The sequence below is a fragment of the Dasypus novemcinctus genome, chromosome X, assembly GCF_030445035.2.
Source record: "Dasypus novemcinctus isolate mDasNov1 chromosome X, mDasNov1.1.hap2, whole genome shotgun sequence".
NCBI classification, from domain to species: domain Eukaryota; kingdom Metazoa; phylum Chordata; class Mammalia; order Cingulata; family Dasypodidae; genus Dasypus; species Dasypus novemcinctus.
The window spans coordinates 136,550,315-136,565,482 of record NC_080704.1 but is presented as its reverse complement, the minus strand read 5'-3'; the positions used below and the strand labels follow the sequence as shown (position 1 = coordinate 136,565,482).

Sequence of the window (15,168 nt, the reverse complement as noted above, 5' to 3'; positions counted from 1 at the left end):
GTCAAAACTCAGAAAATAAACAGTTTGTGTATTTCATTGTACATTTTACTTCGAACAGAAAAAAATGGTAAACAAATTTATTAAACTCAATGATATGTATTCTTAAGTATTTAGGGAGTAATTTGCAATTTACTTTGAAATAATTTTTAAAATGAAATGGGTTGATAGATGACCATGTGATAAAGCGAGTAAAATGTGTTCACTGTAAAATTCTTTCAATTGCTTTGCTGTATGTCTGAAAATTTTCATTAAAAAATGTTGGGAAAAAATTTCAACTGGAAGAAGCCCTGAGCAGCTAGTGCCTCTCCTTTGTGTTCCTGTAACCCAGTGATAGCCTAACATTGAACTTACTCCATTTTATTAGTTTTGCCTCTGCATCCCAAACGTCAATGAACTGTGAGCAACTTGAAAGGAAAGTCTGGCTTATTGATCTTTGGCTGCTTAGCAGATAGCACAAGGTCATGCACATAGTAAATGGTCAATAAAATTTGTTGGTCTTAAGTGATATGTATTTAATGAACTTCATTACCTAGTTTCCTTATGACCAAAGGCCTCATGCTTCATTGGCTTATTTTCTTTGGCTGAATCTTTACAGTTCCCGGAATCATTAATGTCATCTGGTACTCACTCATTTAAGTCCTTATAGTTCCTTTCATGGGAGGATACTGAAGACATCTCTTCTTGGTTATTCTACTCTTCTTCCCCAGGCTCCCAACTTTTAAAAATCTATGTCATAAAAACTCTTGATGGACTCAGATTTAATTCATACCTTCTTTATAGAAACTAGCTGGGTAGCATACTAAAGACATTGCTCATTCACACCACTTAATTCTATAGCCAGTTGGACTCTCTTAAAGATGCTCCATTTTCTCACCATGGCACAATGAATAGTATGCAGCCAGACTGCCTGGGCATATTAGCCATATATTATTAGATGTTAACTATGCCCGAGGTATATTTTTAACCTATCTGTACCTCATTTTTCTCACCTCCTCTGGATTTCTAAAGCAGAAGTAACAAAATGTATCACCTATTCTTGTGAGGTTTAATGAGTATTATATGTAAACTGTTTAAAACAGTACCCAGTTATTAGCTATCATTTATTAGGTTCAGTTCTGTATCACCAGTGAAAGGAAACTGGTCTTATGACCTTTCAAAGCAGCCCAACATGACCAATGTGCTAGTGTTATACTGACTTAAATCTTGAAGAGTACAATGAAAATCAATTTTTAACACATTGATCGGAATCTTTAATAAGAATTTGAATAAATTATTTTTCAAATGTTGGCTTTCACTTACCTCCACCCTGAGCCCCTTATCTATGCTCTACACACACATACTCTCTAGGTTCAATATGCCCTGATAGTTTCTTTCCTAGCATTTTATAACAAGATTAATTATGTTATTTCTTTCCTTATTTGTCTTCCCTACTAGATCTATGAGGGAGGGACCTTGTCTGTCTTGTTCACTGTTCGAGCTCTTAACACATGCTAGTATATGTATCCATATGTATCCTGAATAAACAATGTAGACATTTTGAAATGGTGTTTTAAACACATTTCAGATAAGAGTAAAGTAATAATGGTTTTAACTTTCTATTTTTAAGTGTTACCCAATTAGGGATTTAGTCTCACTTTAAAATGCATGTAATTAAAATATAAAATGGTGATGTTTTCTATACATTATTCCCACTTAAAAATATTAAAGACATGATCACAGATACAATTTCTAAACCGTCTGTAGCCACCCTCTCCCTTCAATTACAAAAGATAAAAATATACAACATACTGTAGGTTTATTTTTATTCAAAAAGTTACTGTCTCAAGACATAAATACAAATCAGAAAACAGTACAATTAGGACAATAGAATGTGGAGGACAACAGGTTAAGAGTAATATATAAAACATTTTTAGCTGGTTGAAAACAAAGCTGTAAGAACTGCTTTCACAAAGAAGTACTCCTTTCCAGAGTGAGAAAAAAAAATCAACTTATGTTTAAAATCATATATACAGTCCTCTCAGCAGTTCTAGTAAATGCGGTGGTGTGAAAACAACATAGGCAATAATTTTGCACATAATAGTATTTGTTGATGGAAAATTTATTAGACAAGTCTGGTTCCATTTGTTATTAAACATGATTTAATAAAATAATTGCATTTTATCATGATTTTTTAGCTAACCTATGGTTTTTGGCTACCACAGCCCAATGCTTGTTGATTTTTAACTCTAAAACTGAAAGCCTTTTGGTATTCACCCAACTGCAGATATTCTTGTATTGCAAGCGTATTAAGGCATGGAATGATTAAAATAATATACTTCAAGAACTGAGAGACGACTGACAAAAGATACACATGTAATATAAGTTAATATTTTGTTTTAAACGATGTCTAGCTGCCTAAGCCTTGCAAAATGAGTTGATGGCAAAATGGCAAGTAGCCACTTTCTGTTTTAAACTAATTTATTTGTGAAAGGACACAAAATTAAGTTTAAAGCTTAGCTTTCAAAGAATATTATGGGTTATGAATTCTATTATCCCACCTAATTTACATACAGAGGAAATGTACTGTAACCTGTTAGAAGTATCTTTAACCTGAAGACTGCTTGCAAAGACAGATAGATAAAACAATATAAAATACAAATTTAAAAATCATTTTAAAGCATGAACACTCATGCTTTTCTATTTTTAAACATTGTTAAACTTTCAATATATTTCTGAAACCTCATAATTTTAAGTTGGAATTTAAAAGTAAGAAAAAACTAAACAAACTGCGCAATTATAAAATCAGCACCAATTTATATATATATATAATTTTATTTAAAATTTAGATCCCTATTCCCACACTCTAATAAGCTGTATAATTTTTGTTTAGAATTTTTCTGCAAACATACTACAATAAGCTTCTTTTATTTGGAGACAAAATACAGTGGCACTACTGGAAGGAATATCACAACATTACATTTTTATCTTAAAGGACAAGCAAACTTTCAGGGTTGATAATGGGATAAGCATGTTTGAGACTGGTTACCTTCTGGCAGTTCACTGCATCAGGATATTTCTGAAAAGTATAGAGTAGCTCTTGGATTTTAAAAATATCTTAAAATACATTTTAGATGAAAAAATTGTAAAAGTTCTGCTTATAAGTTTACTTTTTCCCACAATTACAATATTTTAAAACAAAGCTTTGTTGATTGACGTTTTAAGCATTTAAATTGAGAATGCTAAAAACAATTCTATCCTATAATTTTGGGGTGGGGGAATTCTTCCTTAACTTTGTTTCTCGGATGTAAACAGAAATCCAGCAGAGATCATTATTATTTAGTACACCTAGTAAATAAATGTGAAAGGATTCATATCGGTACCAAATACCTCTTCAGATTGTTATATTTTTTTTAAAAAAGCATGAAATAATTGATTCAAAAGCCAACTAACAGCGCATAAATAAAATATTTACTTTCTAAGAAAAACTGTAGCTTATCATCAAATTGTTTACTTGTCCTTTACATTTTTTCAGGCAAACAAAACTGCCCCTCAATGCACTTGATCTTGGTAAGCGTAAGCGTGTCACATTCTCCTTAGAGAAAAATCTGTACAGGATTTCACTGTATCTACCACACTTTATTTTAAAATTTCCTCTTCCACTTAGAAAATGACTTCACCACAGATTTAATTGTGTACTGGTATTAAAACATTGACACCCCAAGAACCTAATGAGAGAGAGGGAAAAAAAAAACTCATTAAAATAGCCATTCATTTCTTTGCAAAATATATCTGTAAATATTACATTAAAAACACAAAACACATTTAATACTTGCTAATATTAAGTTCAAAAACATTTTAATAAAACCACTACAAAAATTTGCCCTCTCTTCAGATACGTAATTCTAGAATTAAACTGGCCATCAATAAATAATGAAATACTAAAATCACGACTAATCAGGAAGCAACTTACCATACAAATATAACTGATAAAATCTTTCCACAAAGTGAGCTTCCTGAGAGCAAGGGCCATGTCTTATTTATGTTTATGCACACCCCTAATGAGTAAATAATGCCCTGAATTCACACAGGCATTCGGCAGTTGTTGAATGAATGAATGAATTAATGAATGAATGAGTGAGGTTCCTGACATACTTATGGCACAAGTTATTTTGAAAGCGTTTAAGGAGGCTTTGCAAACTTGGTCATTTGCACTCTGAAGCAAGCATAGTTTATTAAAAAGCATTTGAACATGCAGACCAAAGATATCCAAGAACAATACATATATGTAGAAAACAGGAAGCTTTCTTTAGAAAATCTGGCTTAAGTAATCAAATAAGTAAGGTGAAATCTGGGTAAAATGCCTTATATTGATGCTTTTCTATACGTTACAGTTGGGAAAAGAATGTTAGCTAAAATCAAATAATTACCTGTCCCTAACTAAAAGAGAATTCCTCCTTATTCATTAAATAAGAATGGGGCATAACTTTTAGCTGAATATACTAAAAGATAGGCTGGTCAATTAAAATTCTAGCACTTACTAGGACAATTAAGTTACTGAGCTGTATAAGAAGAGATATTAACATCAGAGGTAATGCGCTGACACTGGCATCACAAGAACTTTTATTTGTAATATCTTACTTGAACCTATGGAACTCAAATTGTTTTTTATCTGAAGGAAGTATTTTCAGACCAAGAAACAAATATCTATCTGACTGCATTATATTTGTACTGAATTATCAAGTGAAGTGTTCTGAATCCCCAGTAATGGGAATCAACAAGATTAATGTACCTCTCTTCTTAACTGTCATTCACCATAACCACCAACACTACTCACACTCTATCCTCCCTGTTCCCCAAGAAGTTTCTGAGTTCTCCTTTTACTGGTTAGAGTCAGAATTTGAGTGGCTAGAGTGTTTCCACCAAAGAGGCCTAGATGACGTGACTTTGGATAAAGGAAGGTCTGATGATTAATAAAAGGATAAAATCTTAATTAGCAATTCTTAGTGTAGAGTGTGGCATGAAGATGAACCCAAGTTATTTCCAAAGACAGAAGAAAGCACCTGAACAGATTTTTTTTGCCATTTTTGTACATACTAGGTTATAACTAGATTTTATTACTAGAACATTAAATTAGCCCCATTATACTGAGCCCTTCTTTTACCAATTTTATACTACAAATAATTCTAATAAGAGAATTTCAATGTAGGAGAAGCACAACATTAATAATACTTAAATCTCTTTCTGTGCTAACACGGACCATCCCTGTTTCCGGTGTTAACACTAATAAACACTTCATCATGCATATATGATATGGCAATACTGGCCTATTAAGTAGCAGGAAAGAATCATTACCACAATGGGATAAACTGACTTTGTTTGCAGATGTGAAACCAACTACATTACAAATCTAGAATCATATGTAAATGCAACCCAAAAATTATCTTTTCAGAGACTTTATATTACTACTCCTGAATGGTATGGAAAGATATTAGGATTTATTTAGTAATAATCTCAAGTATCTATACTAGGATGCTTTGAGTTATTTCACTTAGAATCAGAGGCTCGTAGAACTGGGCATAAAAGGATTTGAGTCCCAATTTTACTACTGTTTTGATGGCTCACTTATAGACTTGGTAAAAGCAGACATATACTATAGTATAAAGGTAAAGACATTTTTTTACTTTAAAAATTTCTGTCATTCAATTTTTAAATTTATCGTTGATATAGGGTAAATTTTAATGTGTATTTTTTTAAAACTAACATTACTTTGATCATATATATTTGTAAGGACTTCTAAAGATACCTGAACCTTTAAAACTTAAGCACTCAGTAGTGACAGACTGCTGCCATCATGTGGTAATATTATAAAACTACAAGTATAGGTACATGTGATCATTTTCCTAATCTTGGTAGCAGAAGAAAATTAATTGCTAAACTACTATAAAACTAGAATAAATAAAGGCCTTGTGTCCTAACATATTAAACATAGGAATGCCACAAAGTTGCCATTATTGACAAATAATTGTTTTACTCAGACTGTAGTCTTCTCTAAATGTTGTGTTAAAAAAGATATTTACATATTTTACATTGCTGTTTCATTATTTCAGTAATCATTAGAATACCATTTTACAAATCTAGTAATTGACTAAGCAAACAAATGGATTAAAATTCTCCTGACTTTTAGATATAGGTAAGAAAAAAAAATGGAGATCTCTACCGAGTCCATCAATGTTCACTACAGTTTTCAACTTCTAAATTACTTTTCTTGGTGTTTCTTCCCTTTGAGGTCTGATTTTAGTTTTGGGAAGTACACAGTAGAGACAGCATGAGAATTTTACATCAAGAAGAACTGAGCTCAAATAACTACTCAAGTCACTAGTTGTGAAACTCTGAGCAAGTCATTGAACCACCTCTTCAGTCTTAGTTTGCTTGGTTTCACCACTCACAATGTTGAGAGGATCAAAATAACTCATGCCTAGCACATTCATGCCTGACAGGCACATAAGTTCTGAAATACTAGCTTCCATCCTTTCCATTTCAAATGCTAACTTCTATTCTTTCCATCGTTTCCACTGAAGGTACACTAGAATATAAAATCCTTGAGAACAGGGAGAATATCTTATTCATTTTTGCACCAATTTCCAGCTCAACAAATTGTTTAATGATTGCAGTTGATCACATCTGATTGAAAAGATTCTAGCTCTTTCACCCCTCCTCACAATCACTGCCTTCATGATTTATTGAGCAAATTAGGAAGAAACACTCTTAGGTTACCAGAGAAACTATATACTTCAATATAGACTTATGTGTAGAAGGCAGGCCATCTATATGCTATGATTTAAAACCTTGCTATTCAAAGTATGGTCTGTGGATCTGATGCATCAAAAGCACTTGCTAGAAATGCAGAATCTCGGGGTGTATTCCAGACCTAATGAGGTAGAATCATTTTAACAAGATCTCCAGATTATTCACATGTCCATCAGAATCTGAGAAACATTGATTTAAAGGATCCCAAGGTAGCCTGTCTATTCAAAGATTTCTCTATCTGCTACTCTACAAAACTGCTTCCTTTGGGTCAAATAACTGGCCTTATTAGCATGTTAGTGTGAATTAGTTTTTCAAAAACACTTCCAAGAGCTATCTCAAAGCAAAGCATGAGATGGGGGGAGGCCAAGGAGGGAATGGCAGAAATTAGGGTAGGACTCAGGATGGTAAAAGAGTCGCCAGAGATAGTAATTGCTAGAAGAAAGGAGTATAAATGGGTAGACACTGAAAAGTGAGGTGGAAGTGCAATTAAATGATTTATTCATCTGACAAATAAAACTAAACATCAAGCTATGGAAGGCAGAGCTCAAGATGCACAAAACTGTCTCTGCCTGGAAAAGTTCAATCTATTGAGGGTCCTGAACATATAATACTCTATCTCATTACACTACTCTGGTAATTACCACATGAAAGCATATACAAAGTATTATGGGAATTGAGAATACAGTATCTGGAGAGATCAGCAAAAACTCCATAGGTAATGTTAAAACTATTAAAGAAAGAATGCACTGGAAGGAAAAGGGGCACTTCTGGGAGAGAGAGACGCTTATACAAACCCATGGAGTTATGAAAGAGCATAAGAGTATTTGAGGAACTACAAGATTTGGTATGGCTGGAGTACAGGATGCATGTAAGGAAAAGGCCAAGGTTAAGACAGTAGAGGAGACAGATCACAAAAGGTTAATGTTCATCAGGCTGAGAAGCCAGAATTTTTTCTTATAGGCAATGGGCGAAATCAAGAAAAGACTTAAAACTGTAAGTGAGAGAATCAGATTTGCATTTTAGAAAGATGATTCCGGCAAAGACATAAAGGAGGCTTTGGAGGGGCAAGGGGGCAAACAAGTCTAAATCTATTGAAATTTGAAGGTGAAAATTGAGAAGAACCTGAACTAAGGCACTGTTATGGAGAATATGGGAAAGTGGATTAATATGAGAGGTACTTAAGAACTGGCTAAACCTAATAATAAGCAATTATAGATTACAGAGGGATAACTGACTCTTCATCCTAGATATCTCAATCCCTTCTCTTTCTTACCAAAGCCCTGGTTCAAGTTCTCATTATTTTTCACCATGACTTCGTATTATAATTATCCCCCCTATTCATCCTACCCACCCCATAAATGGCAGGGAAATCTTTCTGAAATGCAAATTCTGATCTTGCCATTTACTCATTTGAAACCCTTCAATGTGTAACCCAAGCCTACAAAAAAAAAACCCCAAATTCCTCAACATTCAAGTCAGAGTCTGCTAGGGATTCAGAAACACTTAATCTGTCACCAACAAGCACCACCCCCTTTCTAACTGAAATCCTTCCTCTTTTTCACATGTCCAATGGTTTCCCTCCATGCTCAAAGTGCTGTCCCAGCTCATCAATCTTATACTTGGAGGTTGCCTATAATTTTGATTTTGCAATCTTGGGGAATACTTAAATTAAACGTACTGATTCATCCATAATTGACGCTGGATCAAAGAAATCAGGCTTCAGTTCTGTTCTCTCTCGTCTGTTCTTTGATGGTGGCTAAGGAAAAAAAGGAAGTTCACATTTGCCATATCTATAAACCACACAGTAACTGAAAACAAAGAAATTACTTTGTCATTAAGCATTCACATGGCCTATGTAGTTCCAAATGTACCTTACAATACTTTAAAAAATATAGATATAGATTCAACCTACAGAATGTTTAAAAGTACAAAAGCAATTCACTCATGGAAAATTATTCTGAAACACATTAACTAAAAAAGTCATTTTTCTTTTTACATTCTTAATGCCTCTCTCAAATCTTCATTTTTCCTTTAAAGACTCCAAATTATACTCCTCTGAAAAGACCATATTTAATTTTTTTTCTTGTAAGCAGGGCATAAAATTGTATATTTAAAAGAAGAAATCAGAAGACCTGGCCTATAATCTCAACTTTACTGTTTTACTAGTTTTGTCTTCTTGAACAGGCTGTCTGAGCTTTGATAGCTTCAAGACACTCAACCTACTTCACAAAGTTGAAATGAGATATATAGAAGCACTTATAGACTATAAAGCCCTAATCACATATATCATGTAAATGTTAATAATAAGCATAAGCTTACATGTATTTAACTTCCTCCCAAGTAAACTTTACTTTATTATCTAATATAAAAATTTGTCTTGGCCTTATTAGTTGATAATGGTAAATAAATGGAAAATTTTAAGATGATGTGATACTTAGTAGAGGATCTCTTAAAATATTTTTGAAAATTTAATATATACCATTAAAAATTATTTATCTGTAGTCAGTTCATTTTAATACAAAGCAAAATATATACCTTAAAACTATTTATTCCTGAATGGCAAACTACTTATTCCTCAAAGGCAAACAAATTATATTTATCATTCAAAACTGGGATCTAATATAATACCCTTACCATCATCAACCTCTCTTCAATCCCTTCTCATATGTCTAAACACCTGTCAACTATTTTATTATTTTACAAAACTTATTTCTCATGGCAAGTATTTCTCTCCTCTAATAGACATGGCATAAGACTAACCAACTTAATTTCCAAAGGACCTAAATTGAAAATCTTACAGAAATCATTAACATTCTTACCAAGTCTATATCCATGGTGTCAAAATCCATTCCCTCGTTGAGATCCTCAATCCTCCCTTCTGAGGACATCATAACATCTTCAACAATTGGCTCTTCATCATCTTCCATTAGGCTTGTACCACGCCGACTAGAGAAATAAAAAACAAGGTCAAGATCTGAACCGATGTGGCGCCTATTAATATATTGGCAGCAACTATGTGGTTCTCTATATTCAATTATAATGGAAAAGGATGAATTAAAGGTCAGGGAGAATGATCAGGCATTGATTATGTCATCAATGATGCCAAAACTCCAATGTTCATGTCTAAAAATGCTAAGGAGTTATGTTTATTCTATATTTATTTCAAGACATATAGCTTGATAGTAGATATCCCATATACAAATATACAAAGTTCAATGAGAAATATTCACATGGGAACATACAAGATACCTCAAATCCTTTTTGAAAGTAGGCAGGGTACAAATTAATAAACAAACATAAAACAGAGACCAAAGAAATGACATTTTTAGAATACATATATTTTCATTAATATATCTTATTCACTGATATATTATAACCATCACTCATTCACTCAGTGCCTAACACGTACCAGGCACTTACTCATTCAGTCACTCATGCCTACTATGTGACAGGCTTCTACTGTGTCCTACAGATGCAAAAAAAAGAAAAAGGATGAAGAAGACATGGTTCCTGCCCTCAAGGAGCTCACAGTCTACTATGGAAAACAAACACGAACAGCTAATTATGAGAAAATGTGATAAATACTGCAAAAGAAGTATGCATTGAGTGCTGACAGAGGAGATTAATTCTGTCTCAGACAGAAATGAGGAACACTTATGCTAAGACCCGAATTCTGTACCCCATGAAATTCAAAATTAAGATATATATATATATATAAAGTAAAATTTAAAATTGAAATCAAAAGCTCTGTATGTTATCACATGATTGCAGAGAATAAGCTCAAGTTTACAAATTAGCCCAGATTGAGCATAAAGGAGTCAATGTAACAGTTAACTTGAATGTGACTTCTTATTCCCCAGTTTGATCAATATTACCTTCTTTTCTCAGACAAAAAGAAGACCCATCATTTATTGAATGTTTATATTTTACAGGATATTATGGTGGATCTTAAAAGACACAGATAAGAAGATATGATGTCTGATCAAGGCTACCTTTCAAGCTTCTTCTAACAGAAAAGACAAATGTGTTGACAAGGGTCCTCATTTCCTAAGAGTTTTGAGTAGTAAAAGACTATTTTACTCTACTTGATGGAGGCAACAATGAGTGCTTTGTGGACCATGTATGAAAACCTGAAATGTGAGTGCTTTGTGGACCTTGAGGACCATGTCATGGAAAACCAGAAATCCATTCAGCATTTTCATTTGCAGTATAAGAGAGATGAATGTAACATAAACTATGCAAAAAAAGATAGAATTTGGAAATATTTTCAGTTACAGGGCAAACACATTTACAGAAAAATCACTGTAAAATGAAAATATTTTAAAGTCTAGGCAATATACCACTGATGGTAAAAATAACAACAAAAAGAATCCTCTGGTAATAGTTATTTAACTAGAATAATCCCTTGAAGTTGCGGGGGGGGGGGGGCGGTTTACATAAAATTGAGAATTAAAACAACGGCAAATAAAAAAAATAATGATAAATGGTGGTACTAACTAATGAAATGCTGTGGAGGATTTTGGGAACTGGTAGAAAATTGCCAGGGGAAACATGGTCCAAATGATTGCATGGTAGAATTCTGGAAATGTTTGGATTGGTGAATCAGTTGTAGAATCCAGCATGAAATAAGAATGTATATTCTATGTGGCCACAGAAATAGAGAAAAGGGGATAGAACTAAGTGATATTATAGATGACAATAATGTTGCAAGTTAGGATCAGAACCTATAAATGTAATAGAATATACTTTGCCTCTATGGTTCTTAAAACCATTCTGGAGATACTAACTAAAGTGATTCTAAATAGCCTATCATTCATGTGGCAAATGACTAGCTTCTTAAGAAAGCCAGGTAAAATCCTCATTATTTAAAAATAAAACAAAATATAAATTAAAAGAAAGAGGGTAACAATTACTATCCTCCAGTATTAAACTATATCACATTATGTTACAAGTTGTACAAGGCTTTCAAACTTAAATAATCAGAATCATCATACTTTCCCTTTTGTACAAACCAAGACATGAAAACATTATCTAAAGACTGCTTGTCTGCCACTTCTTTTACCACCAAAGTTAATGAAGATTTCATTAAAAATCTTCTAGAGTCAAAGCTAATGAAAACTCCTAAAGTTTTTATACAGACTTCAATTTAAAAACAAATTATTTAGAAGTTAAATTACGAAAATTTTTAGCACTGAACATTAATCATTCAATGAATATCTACTGGGCACCTTTTATGTACCAAGTACTTTCAGTCAATGAATGTGGTCCTTGCCCTTAAGGAGCTCACAGTCTAGAGAAAGGGACAAACTCATAAACAAATAATTACAATACAATGTGGTAACTGCCACAAAAAATATGAATATACAAAGTGTTACGGGAGCATAGATTACCGCAGCTTCACATAAGGTGACATCTGAGCTTGCTCTTTCAGGATGATTATTATCAGTTGCCAGGGAATGGCACATAACACTAAAATGTAGGCAGGGACAATATTTTGAAAGGTCTTGCATGCCATGAGCTAAGGAGTTTGAACTTATCCTGCAGGCAATGGGGTAGCCATGGAAAAGTATAAAGTAGAAGAGTTACTTGATCAGATTTTTATTCTAGTATAGTACTGTTGATAGCAGCGTGAATGATGGGAGTGGTGGTGGGAAGATGGTGGAAGCGGAAGGGTGTGGTGAGGGGATAAATGGGAGACTGAAGAAGAAAACTAGTTAGTAAGCTGACAAATTGTTTAGGTGAAAGATGAGGGCCTGAACTGTGGGGAAGCAATTAAGGTCCAGCAAAATTGGATTTTTGGCTACAATTCTGTGCACCAAAATAAACAAGGATTTATATTTAAACTTTTCCAACAGATCAATCTAAGTTGGTCCTTTGGCTAACTAGTTATTATTTAACTTTAAAAAGTATTTTTTTTTAACTGTTGGAAAGACCAATTTTCAGTTATTTGATTATTTCAGCTTAGTTACTCTAGAGAGTTCGCTGAAATTTTTAGATACGGCACACATTAAAATATGTTAAAATGAATTAGTGAACTTCCTAGACTCAGACAATAAGGCACTCTCACTTACATGGCATGCTGAAGATTAGTTCGCAGTTTAACATAGCTCATTGCTGCTCTCTCCTGCTGCTGCCTTGCTTCCTCTTGTTGTCTTTGAGCTAACATCCATGTTACCTGCGTGCTTCAAGGAGAATTTTATTCTTCTTTTAACTTAACTTTTTTCTATGTAATTAATAAAGTTGTAGTACAGAAAATGATCAAACGTACTTACTTATAATCAAGAGGAGTTTGATGATGTTCAGTCTGCATTGGATAGACATTCATGAAGCTATCCTCAGGTCTTAATCTTTTGGGCTCTCTCATAATAGTTGAGGTGAGTTGGGGTGTCTGCATCATAACTGGGGTGTGCAGCGTTTGTTCTCTGCTTAACCACATGCTGTCACTACTACTACTTTCTTCAGCTGAAAAAGAAATGAACAGCAATGAGGGTCAGTCAATAATTTTGACTAATCAGATGTCTAATACAACCCATTCAGGACAACAAACATCTGGTTGCTTTCCACATGCTAGTGCTAGGAACAGGGGGATATAAAGGTATGTATGGCATATAATAATTTGATATGTTGGATAAGCTATTATTAAACAACACAAATCTCAAAGAAAAAAATAAGGTGAGCTCAATGGCAATTCAATTGGTAAACATTAGGGATAAATATAAAGAGACTAAACTGTATTCTTACTGAGTGCAAGCTGCATGCCCTCAACCACTTTCCGTTTTCCTGTAGATGGTTTTGATTTTTTACTCCGCACAGTTGATCCCCGACTGCTTATTCCACTAATGACTGACATAGTATCATCATCACCACCAGCTAGTAAAGAATTTCTGTAAGACATCAGTGGAAGCCACACATCTTCTCTTCGGAGTGACATTTGAAAGGTCATGAACTTTTCCAAGTAAACATACCTTTAAAAAAAAGTAGAAACTGTTAAAAGTCACTGCTTTTTTATCTTTTCATTTTTTCTCTCCATAAATTCCATAAAGAACATTTAGTGATTTAATAAGAATTAAATAAAAAGCAAAGCAAGTAAGTATGAAACAGAATAATGGTATATAACCTATATTTTCTCAAAGTATACATTAGCGACTGAAGGCTGTTAGTATTTTCTTTCCGAAGATGTTTATATATTGTCCTTATTTTTCAGGCCCTCTATTATACAACAAACCTGTGTTATATTTCTGAAAGAACATTGGATTTGAAGTAAAAACAATTTGGGTTACAGTCCCAGTTCTACAAACCCCCATGGTCATATTATAATACTCTACAATTCAATCTCAGCCTTATCAGCATACTAGAGCAATTCTAGAGTCTTGCATCAAATTAAGTAATTCAGAGCACTTCAGCTTCATATTTATTAAGCACCAACTATGTCCCAAGCCCTGAGGATAAATATAAAGATGAGTTAGATGATCCCTACCTGTAAATAAGTTTCAGCTTAGTGGAAATCATAAATTCACCCTTAGATTCAAGTATCACAAGGGTTCTATGGCTTTATACCTAATTTTGCAATCAAAATTCAACTAACATTTGTGTGACTCCTATTTACTAGTCATTTTTCTCTCAGATTCTTTTAGTCTTTTACAACCCTGTGAGGGAGAGATTCTCCCCATTTTATAGAGGACAGAAAGGGTCAGAAAAGTGAAGAATTAATCTGCCCAAGGTTATAAAAATGAGTAAGCACCATATGTTTATGTGTTTTACTGGTGAAATCATGCTTTCAATAGCTGCCATAATAATAACTAATGCCCATCAACACAAATTTATCACTTCTGAACATAAATAAAGACAGGAGATAGCAGTTAAAAATATACTGTTTTGTGTTAGCGTTTCAATATTTCTTTTCAACCATGGCACACTTCAGTCATACAAAACAGTAGAGAACAGCACTCTTCAAAGTGTGGTCTGTGAACTGGGCACCATTCTGAAAACTGCTACCATTATGTAATAAGTTAAGGAGTCTGAGCCAAAAATATACTCACTTATGGAGAGATTTACCAGTATGAACTCATCACACAACTTTATAGAACATTAAAGATAAGTAGCCCTCCCTAAATCTATTCCCCTTTCTCCTCCTCACCAGAGGCTACCACTAACCTCAATACGCTACTTTTCATCTCTATGCATATTTTTATACTTTTAATATATATTTATGTATGTCTGTAAATATCCTAACACTATTTTGTACTTTGCTTTTTCCACTGAACATTGTTTTTAAATCTAGCCACACTGACATATGTAGTTTCAGTTCCATCATTTTGACTGCTGTATGGTATTCCACTGTATATCAGTTTATTGATTACTTCTACTTCACAGTGGTTTAGG

General features: G+C 33.5%; 1 protein-coding gene across 8 annotated transcripts in view; it reads right to left on the bottom strand.

Annotated features, from left to right (window-relative positions):
* Positions 1–1,785: 1,785 nt before the first annotated feature.
* Positions 1,786–15,168, bottom strand: part of STAG2 (STAG2 cohesin complex component) — a 159,107-nt gene continuing 145,724 nt past the window's right edge. For 4 of the 8 annotated variants that reach the window (XM_058291453.2, XM_004480530.4, XM_058291451.2 and 1 more), the window contains 6 exons: positions 13,528–13,751; positions 13,059–13,248; positions 12,858–12,968; positions 9,606–9,732; positions 8,465–8,542; positions 1,786–3,704 (listed from right to left, as the gene is read on the bottom strand). In XM_058291453.2, coding sequence (XP_058147436.1) covers positions 3,681–3,704; positions 8,465–8,542; positions 9,606–9,732; positions 12,858–12,968; positions 13,059–13,248; positions 13,528–13,751 — 754 coding nt within the window. In that variant the 3' untranslated portion in view covers positions 1,786–3,680. The remainder of the gene's footprint in view (positions 3,705–8,464; positions 8,543–9,605; positions 9,733–12,857; positions 12,969–13,058; positions 13,249–13,527; positions 13,752–15,168) is intronic. The other 4 variants (XM_058291454.2, XM_058291456.2, XM_058291455.2 and 1 more) reach the window with 1 other exon arrangement.